The sequence below is a fragment of the Centroberyx affinis genome, unplaced genomic scaffold, assembly GCF_046629955.1.
Source record: "Centroberyx affinis isolate AG114_WGS23_722 - 3 ecotype Tasmania unplaced genomic scaffold, CSIRO-AGI_Caff_v1 ptg000262l_1, whole genome shotgun sequence".
Classification (NCBI taxonomy): domain Eukaryota; kingdom Metazoa; phylum Chordata; class Actinopteri; order Beryciformes; family Berycidae; genus Centroberyx; species Centroberyx affinis.
This window is the reverse complement of record NW_027278944.1, coordinates 135,230-149,122: the sequence shown is the minus strand read 5'-3', so window position 1 is coordinate 149,122 and position 13,893 is coordinate 135,230. Positions and strand designations below refer to the sequence as shown.

Genomic DNA, 13,893 nt, shown 5'->3' with positions numbered 1-13,893 from the left:
GCCACATGACAAATTAAATTTCAGTTATCCATTTATTCATCCATCTAATATCTAGCATCTTCATTTCTAGGTCTACCCAGATAGCCTCCACGCCATCATCACCTGTGTTGGAGGAGTGTTCCCTGTTAACATACTGTGCCGTCCCAGCACTGGGGGGTCAATTTCTGCTCTACCATTCCTCGACATCTACAACCAGGTGGCTCAGGTGATGAGCCAGCCCAGCGCGGGCAAAAAGAACGACCCCCCTGCCATCTGCGGCCTCTCTGCCCTGGAGCGCAAGGCCTGGGCTGCCCTCAGGAAAGAGATCCTGCAGCAAGGAGGGGCCGCAGCCACATCGCTGGAGCTGATGGAGAGCGCCGTGCTGGCTCTCTCTCTGGAGGACTGCAACCCACCCTCTGAACTGGCTGATATCCTGAATGCAGTCAGGCTAGGGGGAGGAGACAGGCCCAGTCTGAGATACTACGACAAGGTATTGGATGGGATCTGGATAAAGATTTCAGAACAAAATCAAATCAAGCTTTCTCCCCCTCTTTTTAGTTAAAGGCCTTTCTTGGAACAGAAAGATCAAGGGACACAACAGCATCATGGGAATCGGGAATTGTCATGTGATGCTGCTGTGATAGAATTGTATTCATTCCTGTTAGTGAGTCTGATTTTTTGGATTTCCTAATTAAAGAGCCTGTCTTTTATCTTCTGTGAGCACAAGTAATACAGATTGACCTAAATTATTCCATTCAGCAAGTGGATCTTTACAATTTTAAACCCTTCTCTGTAGAAGATTTCAGAGCAGCACCCCTTTTTCTGTTTTCAGTACTATTCAGTACATTGCACAGAGGAAAGCCTGCCGATCTGTGCTCTCTACAACTCTGTCAAATTAGCTAAGCCCCACACACTTGGGTGTGACAACATCATTATCCCATGATTTATACCAGTGTTTACATCTGGGTAATTTAAAGAAAACACTTATTTCATGTACTATGATACAAAATCATCATTATAGACTCTCAATGAAGTCACATGACATACAGTATATTTGGTTGTGTTTGAGTGGGTTTGACTAAAGTGATCCTTTAACTGCACAGAGCAAACATCAGTTTATTAAATTATCACATGCACACATACTCACATGGTGAATTATAATTTCTGTGGTGGCTCAAAAGCACAGTTCAAAAAGCCCACACATCAGCCAGTTAGGACATCAAGCCTCAAAAAGGATATTAGGAAGCTGAGATAGTGAGATAAAAAAACAACAACCTTTTTTTTATTTGATGTAGTATAAAAAAGTGAAGACAAAGAAAAATTCAAGCAAACATTTCAGCGCATAAAGCTATTATCAGTGCATTTTTCAGTGATGATAAGTGGTTTCAGCAATCAGTGATTTACAAAAGAAGAATTAACATGTAAGCTTTTGTTTTTCTATTGTCTTGACAGGTGGTGAACGTGGTGGTGTTCAAGGACAGCACAGCTGGGATGGTGTTTGAGCACAGTGCCGTGGATGGGATGGTGGCTGGACTTGTGGCTGAGTGTGTGTACCATCTGTCTGAGACTGTTAACCTAAACCACGTCCATACTGACACAAGAAACAGCAATGGGTCTGTCACGGTAAACAGGGCTAATTCTGTTTCCCCAACTTCCCTAACATTCCCCTTGCAAGGAATAAATAACCCCAACCCCAGCCCTTCCTTAAAAGCAACTCATCCAATTATCACTTTTGAGGTGTCCTCTTACCCTGATGTCTTTTCTACAATCCGAGGGCAGAGAGGCCTGTATGATGCTTGGATCAACTTCTCTTTGCAGCTTTCCCTAAGGCAGACTCTTGGGGAATCTGCTGCCAATCACATCCTTGTCACACCTACCCATATGCGGCATTACAAACATGGCCGTTGCGATCCTACATACTCTCTTACCATGCGTTCCCGCCAGTTAGTAGGTGCTTTAGCATCCTGCATTGGCCCAGATAACACAACCCAATATACTACTGACCTCCTACGCTTGTTCCATGTTGCCTTTCTGGAGCATAAGAACATCATCAAAAATACCAAAAGTGGTCAGGGCATCGGTCCCCACCTAGCTGCCCTGCGCTGGTCCATGCCGTCTGACAACCCACTGAAGAAGTTCCTTGACCCCTTTGGATGTCCATCTGTGTACCTCACAGGTAAAGATCTGATGGAGGGCGTGGAGTGTGCAGTGGGGAATGTCTATGCCAAAGATCAGCTAGCTGTAACCTATCTAGGGAGAAGAGACAAGGTCCGCATGGTGCTTAATGGGAAAGGGAGCTTTGCGCTGGTACTGGAGAAGCTTCAAGAAAGTCTGAAGGTAAACCTGAAGCTAGTGATGCTCCTAGCTGTTAGGTATGCCATTGCATGCCAGATGGGAGCCCTGGAGTGTCTACTCCAACAGGGTCAAGTGGGGCAAATGAATGGAGAGATGTATCACTCTCCAGGAGGCCCAAAAACAGGCAACGCCACCGTTGACTCTGCCTCTGGCATGAGTCCAGACTATACCCTGGTGATCCATGGTGGGGCTGGAGAGGAGATGATGTTGAACACAAAAGTGGTGGATGTTATTGAGTTTGCCCTACAGACAGCATTAACGCTTGGAGCCCAGGTGCTTCAACAAGGTGGCAGCGGTCTGGATGCAGTTCAGAGGTCAGTGGAAGCGCTGGAGGACTGCTTCCTCTTCAATGCTGGTAAAGGCTCTGTATTCAACAAAGATGGCAAAAATGAGATGGAAGCAACCATAGTAGATGGCAATGCAATGAATTCAGGCTCTGTCGCTTGTGTGAAGAGCGTGAAGAACCCAATAAAAGCAGCCAGGTGTGTCATGGAGAAAAGCTCACACTCACTCATTGTGGGAGATGGGGCTGAGGAGTTCTTGCAAGGTTTGGAGGGGAAGGAGAAAGTTATGGGCCCTGAGTACTTCTACACTGATGTACGTCACAGAGAGTTAACTGCGAAGCTCAGTGTTGGAAATACTTCAAAAAACAATCACCCCCAGACAGTTGGAGCTGTAGCCTTGGATCGCTGGCGCAAGTTGGCTGCTGCAACATCTACAGGTGGGTTAGTAGGGAAGCTGAAAGGGCGAGTTGGGGATACAGCAGTAGTAGGAGCAGGAATATATGCTGATGACACGCTAGCTGTTACCTGTTCTGGAGATGGAGATGTATTTCTGAGGCACACAGTTGCACAGAAAGTTGCCAGTCTGTACCATCACAAAGGCTATAGCCTTAGGCAGGCATGTAGAGAAGTGATGACTGAAAATCTGAAAGGGAGCTGTGCAGGAATCATTGCTGTGGACACTAAAGGTGATGCCATCATCGAAACCAATGCTGGCGTGATGTTTGTGGCCTCTATGATTAGTGGCATTTCACGAGTAGAAGTCCTCAGACCCATGAAGAGCTTCTCTGATGTGATCTGGGAGACTGATGAGCTGGTTGCCTACCTACATTCCAACCCCTGGACACCAGGGGAAACCATTCTGACTAGAAAAACTCTTAGCGGGCCAAGCAGCATCTTCCAGTTGGCTATACCTGATTTTGTGTCTATGCTACAAGGAGCAAGAGCTGTGTCAAGCCTGCTATGTGATCGACTGGGAGTACAGCGCTGTGCCTTGGTTTTCAATCCAACCCCCAATCAGGCAGCCCAAATCAGACTGCTGCCACTTCATGGCTTAGAGCCCAACTGGCACCCCCATCTTGCCCAAGAAGAGGAATTCCAGGCTTATGATGCTGGCTACTGCACCTCAAAAAGTGGCCCTCGTTGGGATGATGAAGTGCTGGACCAGGTACAGGCCAAGATTAGAAACAAATTGCCAACACCAAATGCACCCTCTTGCTATGACTTCTTAGGAGACCCTTCTCATGATGACCTGTTTTCTCGTATTGTACGTGGAGAGGAGCAACAGTGGAGAGTGTGGGAGGACAGTGAGCATGTTGCATTCCTCACACCGTACCCAAACACTCCTGGACTAACTGTCTTGGTGCCACGCAAACCACAATCCAGTGACATCTTCAAAATGGAGGAAGCAGACTACAATGCACTGATCCTAGCCACTTGTAAAGTAGCCCGGCTGCTGGAAGAGGGGATGGCAGCTCGAGGTGTTGCACTGATCTTTGAGGGCTTTGAAATTGATTATGTTCACGCCAAGCTGATCCCTCTGGTACCTTCACCAGATGGCACCAAGCCTGCTGAACTGCAACCAGAATACTTCCAAAGCTACCCCGGATATGTGTCATCTCTGGATGGCCCTGCTGCCCAACCTGAGGCCCTTAAAAAGATCCACTCTACAATCACCCAGTGCAGGCCTCCCCGTTCATGGGAAGACCCTCAGACCCACTCCACACTTGCCATCAAGAGCCAATGGTACCGCAACCTGTTCCAGATTCAAAATACGCTTTTCCACAGCACGGTGGAATATTTCCACAATACCTGCCAGTACTCCTATGCTCTGACCCCTCTCACCACTGACACCATCTCCTCCCCAATGGGCCTGGGATCTGACTCAGAGCCAGTTTTTGTTAACATGCTGGGCCAGGACGTCTACCTGGCTGACTCAATGCAGTTTGTACTAGAATACTTCCTCCGCTTCCAGGAGAACCTGCCGGGGACCTACTACATATCTCCTAGCTTCAGAGGGGAAGATCCTGATGCCACACACTTGAACCAGTTCTACCACGTGGAGTGTGAACTACTGGGTGACATGGACAAAGCCATTCATATAGCAGAGGGGTACATGGCTCATCTCACCAATTCCATGCTGAAGAAACACTCTGATATAATCATCAACACTGCTGGGACCCTAACACATGTCACAGACATGCTGAGTAAGCTGGATGGGAAAACCCCACTACCAAGAGTCACTCTAGACCAGGCCATTCCCATGATGCCCTCTGCTGACTGCCTAGAATGGGTACAGGATGGCCAGCCCCAGTTTGGCAGAAAGCTAACCCGTAAAGGGGAGCGGGTCTTGATAGAGAAATATGGTGGAGCTGTGTGGCTGACTGAGATGGACCACCTAGGAGTTCCCTTCTACCAGGCCTATGTGGAGGGCACAGGGCAGTGCAAGGGCAAAGCCGCTGACCTTCTTCTGGGGCTTGGGGAGACTGTGGGCCTTGGTGAACGCCATTCCACCCCTGAGATGGTACAGGAGGCTCTCAGACACCATGCAGTGCCAGAGGAGGCCTACAAGTGGTACATTAACATGCGGCAGGTAATACCACTCCTCACCAGTGGATGGGGCATGGGGACGGAGCGCTACCTGTGTTGGCTGCTTCAACACGATGACATCAGAGACATTCACATCATACCCAGGATGAAGGCAAGGAAATACATGCCCTGAACAGCAGTGCTGCAGGGATTTCCAGCCCCCTGGACATGATGTGACACTGGTACATAATAGGGCCACAATGGACTATAAACTATGGACTATAACCATAAAAAGGTCCCAGAAATCCAGACTTTTGGAAGTTTATCCAGCTTGGGACCCTACAAACCATTACCAGTTCCCCCTTGCTGTGCCCCTGGCCAGGAGAACCTTCCTACAACCTTTAGGCTTTTTGAGTGGTAAAACTACTATCTATCTACTGTGGTTCCAGCAAAGTGAGTACACAGGAATAGTGTAAAGATATCTTCAGGTAACTCTGTATCTTCATTTCTAGGTGTATGAACAATCGAATAACTGTGATGTCAACATAAATAATAAGTTACAATGGATAAGCTAAATGTTTAGATGATGGAGAAGAAGTAAGGCCAACACAAAGGAGCATATTTCCTAAAATGACTAATTCTTAAACAATTTATCATTGTTTCCATTATTCAAGCAAATTATTTGTATTATCCCTCAGTAAAATGTTCTGGTTTGTGTTATTTTTATCATACTGTCTTTGTTGTTGTTGTTTTTTTTGTCAAATTCATGTGGATAGATGGTATAGATGGAAGTATCATTGCTATTTTTGTTGAAATATTACTTAATTTTTTCACACAGTGAGACACCAAATGAGTAGCCAGTAAAAACTGAGAACTGAGATATTGCTTTGATAAATCACACCTGTTGCCTTAATCATATTATTTTCTAACTCACTATCCTGTAACATATTGTGCAAAAACTGGCAATGTAATTTGGACCAAACCAGATGCAATGCATGGTATAATTGACCATCAGATTGATTTTGTGAGGTATGAACATGTAATTACTCTATGAACAGTCAACTGAAAATTTAACTATTTGTTGTGCATGTATTTTTTCATATATTGATTCCAATTCATAAAGCTTGCTATGTTTTAAAAGTAATCTCTTTTACTATCCCATTGCAACTACTATTGTGATTTTGACAAGATGTCTTTATAAACCTAAAACTTTGTAAAGTAGTTTTTGTACTTTTCCCTTTTATTATACAAATTAAACTGTTACTAAGTAATATCTAGTTTCATTCTGAAAGGCTTCTGAGATTCTGCAGAGTAACAAACAACATGTTTGGAGGTCTGATTTACTGAACTCACTCTAATTGCTTTAAAAAAAAAAAACCAACTCTATGATTGTTCTATGGTCACAGGCATACTGTGGGCACTAAGGCCCTGACCACTGCACTCCTTATCACTGGTTACTAGTAATTTTGGTGATTTCATTTTGGTTGATTCCAGCTAAATGCCTAAAATCATAAATGCCCCCCACCTCCCACCTCCCAAGGTGACTGTAGATTTAAATTCTTTAATAATTGTAAGATTTTTATGATTAAAATAAACGTATGCTACCAGTGCTTTCTGGTTAGTGAGCAGGCCAGTTCTGGGTCCCTTCAGTTCTATACGGGGTCTTCAGAGGTAAAGATCTCCAGAATTAATGTCATCAGCTCTAAATGAAATTAAAGGTCTGACATTCCATTGGTCATTTTCTTTCAGTTACTGCTCAGCCTCCATGAGCTCACATTCTGTGGTCATACTCACGAGCATCACTGGCTGGGTAATCAGTGCCCTGTGATAAAGCACACGTTCTGACTCACAGGGATGGGAGACCATGTGCCATGGAGGCCCAAGAGGATGCAGGTTTTCATTCCAACCAAAGACTACACCAGGTGATTTCACTGATTAGCAAAACTTCAACCAGAGAGGAGGTGAAATCACCTGGTGAAGTGACTGGTTGGAATAAAAACCTGCATACTTGCACTTCATGGCTCATGGCTACCCATCAGTTTATCCTTTTACAACCTTGTAATTTCCATATTGCCCTCGTACTTTCTCTCTCGGAGAGCATTATGGAAATCACAAAGTTGTAAGCATAAGCTGGTACAAGCATTCTTGATGACTAGCTACAGATTTGCTGCATTCTCTGTCTAGTATGAGTGTCTTCAGAAAACAGTACAGCTGATTTACGCTGTAATTCCACAACATGAGAAAGCTGCTTGGCCATGGGAAGTTAAAGCCTCAGTCCATCTCTCATTGCACACAGTGGCCTTACAACTAATTGCTTACTTTTGATTTGTTTGTCTTTGGTTCACTGGATTGAAGACAGTCTGAAATTGATTGACGAAGCTTTTATCACAAATACTAACATTAGGGGAGAGCAGGGCATGTCACACTTTTTACTGATTCGTGTATTTCTCAGCAGTGCCTTATTACTGAGATACGATATATATTTTTATAGCTAGATTAAGTATGTAATACATACACATTTAATTTGATGTTTTATTACGTTAAATGGCTTCTTAGTCACTTAAAGAAAACAGTAATATTAATCTGCCTCTGTGACTGTATCCTATACTGGTCCAGCAGAGAGGCCAGTTGCTACTGCAAGTACCAAAATCTTATTTATTCAGAAAATAATGAATGTAAAGATATTTAAAAAAAAAAAAAAAAAAAAAAGGATTTGAATAGTTATCACAACATGCCCTGAAATCAATGTGACAACATGCCCCACCCAAGCTTTCCTGACAAAGGTCCCTTCCCTCAGCACACAGCTTCACTAAACCATTCGATTTATTATCAGGTCATAGCTGACCCTTGCTTTTATGTTCTTTTATGTTTCACAATGTTTAATTATTTTGATTCCTTTATAAGAAAATAATGAGAAGAAAAACACCGAGATTTTCATTATTTACTTTCAGGTATACAAATTGCTTTTATGTTAGAGTGCTTTGACTTAGACTGTTGTATTCAACATAGATAACCTCTTATTAACAAAGTCAACATTTTTGTAATTTGATTTTTGGCTCTGCTCTTTCAGAAATAAAGCCACTGCGACAATTTACACACGTCAACTTTCCCGCTCTCCCCTATTTGACAACTATAGCTTGTATGGAATTTGAGGCTGTTAAGGTCTGTTTACACGGCTGTTCATAAATATAGAATTTTACAGACTTGTATTTTAAGTTATGATAGCCTACTTTATGAATGTTTGCAAAAAAATAAATAAAAATTATGTAATAAAATCTATGTAGCCTAGGCTGCAAGTCAAACTGTGAAAGGATTTATGTGAATACCTAAATGAGCAAAATAAATAGTAACTAAAAGCATCAGAGTTTGATCAATTAAAGAATTCGGCTAATGAGGTTTTGCAGGGCAGGTAGTCTACTTGGTGCGTCTAGCCTTGCCTACATCAGACGTTCACCTTCGACCCAGATGCAAAAATGGCAACGCAAACTCGGGCTCTAGTCACTGCAAAATGGCTTGCAAACATGGTGAAAAGCAATCGCGTTGGTCCCAGTCTGCGGGTCCTGGACACATCGTGGTATCTGCCGATGATGAAACGAGACGGTAAGAAGGAGTTTGCCCAGACGCATATACCGGGAGCGTCGTTTTTTGACATCGACGAGTGCTCGGACGGGACCTCGCACTTCGATCATATGCTGCCCACCGAGCGCTTCTTCGCCGACTACGCGGGGAACTTGGGCATCGGGAGTGACACCCACGTGGTTGTGTACGATGCCAGTGATTTCGGGGCGTTTTCGTGCACGAGGGTTTGGTGGATGTTCCGATTGTTTGGCCACCCGCAAGTTTCGGTGCTGGACGGCGGGTTCAGGCACTGGGTCAGATCGGGTCACCCTGTCACAGGGGCGTACACCAAGCCTGAGCGGTCTGACTTCACCGCCGCTATAAACGGCTCCTGGGTGAAGTCGTTTGAGGACATCACAGATAACATTGCAGCTCAGCAGTTCCAGGTGGTGGATGTGAGGCCCTATGCCCGGTTCCGTGGAAGAGAACCAGAACCAAGAGAGAGTAAGTAGGTCAATGTTTAAAAGAGTTCCACCTTGCAAGGCAGGATAGATGCGTTAGAGCATAATAATAATGCTGCCACTCAGTTAATGGAAAAGTAGGATTTGGGAAGCTTTTCATGAAATACACTGATGAGATGTGTGCAGAAGGAGCTGCAATTCATGTCCCTAATACTACATTCAGTGTACATTTTGGCCACATCATGTATGTTTGATGATGTAAGCCATTGGAGTGCAAAACAATTTTAAACTTTCTTCTCTCTTGAGTTAACAAAGTGTAAAAGAAGAAGAAACCCCAAATTCTCCTCCCTCCCTGAACAACTCCCTTTCTTTAGAGTAGTCTATTTCTTGCAAAATGACAATGCTCGCTTCATTGTTTCAGGGAGATGGCAGTCACACAATCCCTGGGCGATGTGCAACCATGTGCCATGGAAGGCCGAGATATAAATATAGTTTTGACATTCTTTTAAAATATCCTCTTTTATGATGGTACAGTATTCTGCTTGACATAATATCTATACTTAATTTTCCCCAACTAGTCCAAGAAGCAACTATATCAAATGTTATAAGGATGCCATGCAATTATCACAGCAAAACTTAAACATACATGGTGACTACTATAGGTCAAAAAATTATACCATAGAAAATCTAATAGTAATACCATTACTATTAGATTTTTTTTTAGGTACAATAAGGTTATTATAAGTTTATATAGTTTCTATAAGTAACTATTTAGCACCACAGACAAACTATAAGTCCCTATAGGAATATTATATTCATTTTGTTTTTATGGTTTATTTAGTTCACAATAAGGTCATTGATACTATCCAATATTTCATAATTAATCTCATTATGCCTGATATAAATTAATGGTACTTTGCAGTGATGTCAGTTAAATGTTATCCACTTGCTAAACCAGACATGAAACAATATCAGCTTCATCATACGTTGGCATATTACTTTCAGCGTGCTACACTGATTTCTCCTGATCCCGCAGGCGTCCAGCCGGGCCACATCCCCGGCTCCAAATGCATGCCTTTCTTCAGGTTCATGGATGAAAACGGCATGATGCTTTCCACAGAGGAGCTCATGAAGTTCTTCCAGAAGTCACAAGTGGACCTGAACAAGCCCATCTGCGGGTCCTGTGGCTCCGGTGTGACCGCCTGTCACATGGTGCTGGCGGCCCATCTGTGCGGCTATCCTGGGGCGTCGGTGTACGACGGGTCCTGGTATGAGTGGTACACCAAGGCCCCGCCGGAGCACGTGGTCTCCGAGGCCAAAAGCAAGCTGTGATGATGAGGAGGAGGAAGACGATGTGACAAAGTCAGCATTAAGAAAGATTCATTTTGTTTGGTGTTATTATGTATGGAGAGATTATATTTCCTTCCAATGTATGCCATGTTAAAACACAAGTCTCTGGGAGCAAGGATAGAACATTCAAATGAATGTGAAAACACAGCTCACACACTATTTGCTATTTGCTTCTTTCACAACATATTAGTCAGGAGTGTTCAACTTAATTTCATTTTTGTTGATTTTTTGTCCAAGACACCTCATCAATATTTGATTTCAGTAATGGTTGTACAGTTAATAATGTGCCTTTGGATAATATTAATCACAGACTTAACATCATAGGCAAAATTATTGGGGCAGTCATGTGACATTGGCACTTCCTGCTGTAGATAAATAGAATTAATAATTTCTTTGCTTCCTTGTATGTTGAAACATGTTAAAGAACTGCCAGTTGTTGCTGTCAGTCCCCCTAATTTCAGCAGAAATGAAGTACTGGGACAAATTGATTTATCACAAGGCTTTGTATGGTCTGGCACCAGGCTACATTTCTTAATTTAACCTATGACCTCTTTAAACAAAGTCATACTATCGTTACTTGAAAAAACTTCCAATGAGATGCATTTTATGTGAATCATTTTAGATTACAATGACTTGTTTACTTGTGAGCAATTTTCCCAAGCTCATCTGAGATCAGCAGTATCATTACAATAGCAAGCAAAGACACTGAATAGTTGCAAGCAGAGTCTGCTCTGCCTCTTACATCTTTCACTGTCCCAGTACCTTCACCATTGGCTCCTTGTGTGGAGCTGGTATCAGAGAAAATGTGTTCATAGGGCACAACCTGCTGGTGCTTTACTGGATGTGCAGTTTGGAGAGAAGTGCCTCTGACTACTTTGTTAGTCCAGTTTTCTAAGTGCAAAAGTTATGTCCATGTTGGACATAGGCTAGTGTAAACTTGACAGTGACTTGTATAAATAAAATAAAATGCACTAAAGATATAGCCTAATGTCTTTGTGTCTATAATGAATTGAGTGTACTATTGTAGCCTAAACGTGATTTCAAATTGTTTATTTTTTCCCACATAAGCGTTTAAAAGAAAAGCAATAAGAAATGAAAATTTGCAATTTCATATTGATTGATTTAAACTAATTTTATCCCGATTTTTTTATTTTATTTATTTTTTATTCCAATATCTAAGGAGGAGGACAACTGCCAGCTGTTTCCTATATTATTATAATAACCTATTTCCAATGCAGATGAGCTCATGTTCAACACGGGGCGTACCTCCATGCATAATGCATGTGAAATAGCCTATTTAGTTTTGACAGTCTGTGCAGGCTTATATTACACAACACACAGACTCTGATCATTTCCCAAGAACTTCCCAGTATGAACCGTCATGGCGGCGCTGACTCGTTCCGTCGTGTCAGGCAAGTGGCTGGCAGATGCCATCAGAAGTAACCTCGTCGGTCCCCAGCTCCGCGTTCTCGACACTTCTTGGTATCTGCCGAAGCTGAAACGGGACGCGAAAGATGAATTCGTCAAGAAGCACATACCGGGCACGTCGTTCTTCGACATCGACGAATGCTCCGACAAGAGCTCCGCGTTCGATCACATGCTGCCGAGCGCGAGCCACTTCGCGGAGTATGTCGGCGACTTGGGGATAGGGAACGACACGCACGTCGTGGTGTATGATACCAGTGACTTCGGGGTGTACAGCGCGCCCCGCGTCTGGTGGATGTTTCGGTTGTTCGGGCACGATCTGGTGTCGGTGCTGGACGGTGGGATGAAGAACTGGCTGGCTGACGGTCACCCGGTGTCAGCCGAGTACTCCAAGCCGGAGCGCAGGGAGTTCAAGGCGAGCATCAACCCGTCCTGGGTCAAGACCTACGAAGATGTGCTGGAGAACATCACAACCAAGCAGGTCCAGGTGGTGGATGCCAGGTCTGCTGGCAGGTTCAGGGGGACCGAGCCAGAGCCTAGAGACGGTGAGTAGGCTATGTAAATAAATAGCCTATCACCTTACTGTTTAAAGTGAACCAAGGTCAAAATGTTGCTTGTCAAATAATGTGAATTCCACATCAAACTTATAAGGACCAGGTTGGACTGGTATTCCATTACAGCTCTGAGTAACCCTATCAAAATTGTGAAAAAGTGACGTAATCCAAGAGATTACACAAACTATATAATGCTTATTCTGATTAGGCTACTTTCCATCTACTTCGCCATATTTGACCTAAAGTCGCCTACAGATGAGAAAAAAAAAGTTCAGTTAATTTTCATATTTGCATACAAGAAATTGTCACTATTTAAATGGCCTTCTGGGGTTCTGGCTCTCACTTTGAAAGTATTCCCAGAGGTAATCCACAAAGTTTTCACAAGTATCTGTGACCAAAAACATTATATTTTTAGATAATGTAGGCTATATAGTTACATTTGTTGTATTTAAAATATTCCATTACTACCCAACCCTGATAATGATTTTCTGCCTCTCATTCTGTATTCCTCTCTCTCCCTCTCAGACACATTGCCTGGCCATTTCCCCGGTGCCATCAGCATGCCGTTCACCACTTTCATGGACGCCTCCGGGAAGGAGCTGGGACTCGAGGGGCTGTCCAGACTGTTCCGGGAGGCGGGCGTGGACCTGGAGCGGCCGTTCTGGGCTACCTGCGGGTCGGGCGTCACGGCGTGTCACGTCGTCCTGGCCGCCCACCTGCTGGGGCACCCTGGGGTGTGCGTGTACGACGGCTCGTGGTCCGAGTGGTTCAAGAGGGCGTCTCCGGAGCTCGTCGTCTCAGAGGGCAAGGGGAAGCAAGGGTGAATGGGAGAGGAGGGCAGGGGTGTAATGTTACCTTTTAAATTAGGATGTTTGTCGCTGGCCAGTGGAAATGGAGTGATTATAAAATTAGCTTGAAAGCACCTTACAAAATCCACATAATTTTATAAATAGTGAGAAGATACTAATGAGGAGATAATGATGGTTGTGCACAGAAGCCTGATGAATCCTAATGAAACCCACAAAGTCAACAGAGTTGCTACAGTTTCTACAGCTATAGCACATACAACTTTGCTTAACTTTTCCTCTACATTATGCAAACTCTAACAGGAAAAACAGGAAAAGACATAGGTTTGAAAGGTTTACATCCTAAAATGAGTTGGGCAATGATGGGCTTTGCAGTTTCGCACAGAATCATCCCAGCTGTTTTTGTGATGTGTCTACTGAGATGGTGCTGCTCGGCTGCTCCGCCACGACAGGTTTAAAATGTGGTTCACCTGTTAAGACAGGTGACATTTAGTTCTTGAACAAGTGCACTTTTTTGATTAGATGATATATTGCATTCTTTTGAAATAAATACATTACAATAAAAATGTCTGCCTGAGGTCTGTTTCCTTATTCT

General features: G+C 43.7%; 3 protein-coding genes across 3 annotated transcripts; all 3 read left to right on the top strand.

Moving 5' to 3' along the window:
* Window positions 1–208: 208 nt before the first annotated feature.
* Window positions 209–5,337, top strand: LOC139667037 (uncharacterized). The gene is made up of 3 exons (XM_071546420.1): window positions 209–469; window positions 1,432–1,602; window positions 2,017–5,337. The coding sequence occupies exons 1-3, from the start codon at window positions 209–211 to the stop codon at window positions 5,335–5,337; spliced, it is 3,753 nt and encodes a 1,250-aa protein (XP_071402521.1).
* Window positions 5,338–8,617: 3,280 nt separating this feature from the next.
* On the top strand, window positions 8,618–10,495 carry LOC139667011 (3-mercaptopyruvate sulfurtransferase-like). The gene is made up of 2 exons (XM_071546388.1): window positions 8,618–9,206; window positions 10,200–10,495. Exons 1-2 carry the CDS (start codon window positions 8,618–8,620, stop codon window positions 10,493–10,495), a joined length of 885 nt encoding a protein of 294 aa, XP_071402489.1.
* A 1,362-nt stretch (window positions 10,496–11,857) lies between these two features.
* Window positions 11,858–13,855, top strand: LOC139666895 (3-mercaptopyruvate sulfurtransferase-like). Its single transcript, XM_071546239.1, has 2 exons — window positions 11,858–12,483; window positions 13,018–13,855. The coding sequence occupies exons 1-2, from the start codon at window positions 11,895–11,897 to the stop codon at window positions 13,314–13,316; spliced, it is 888 nt and encodes a 295-aa protein (XP_071402340.1). The 5' UTR covers window positions 11,858–11,894; the 3' UTR covers window positions 13,317–13,855.
* The last annotated feature ends 38 nt before the right edge of the window (window positions 13,856–13,893 follow it).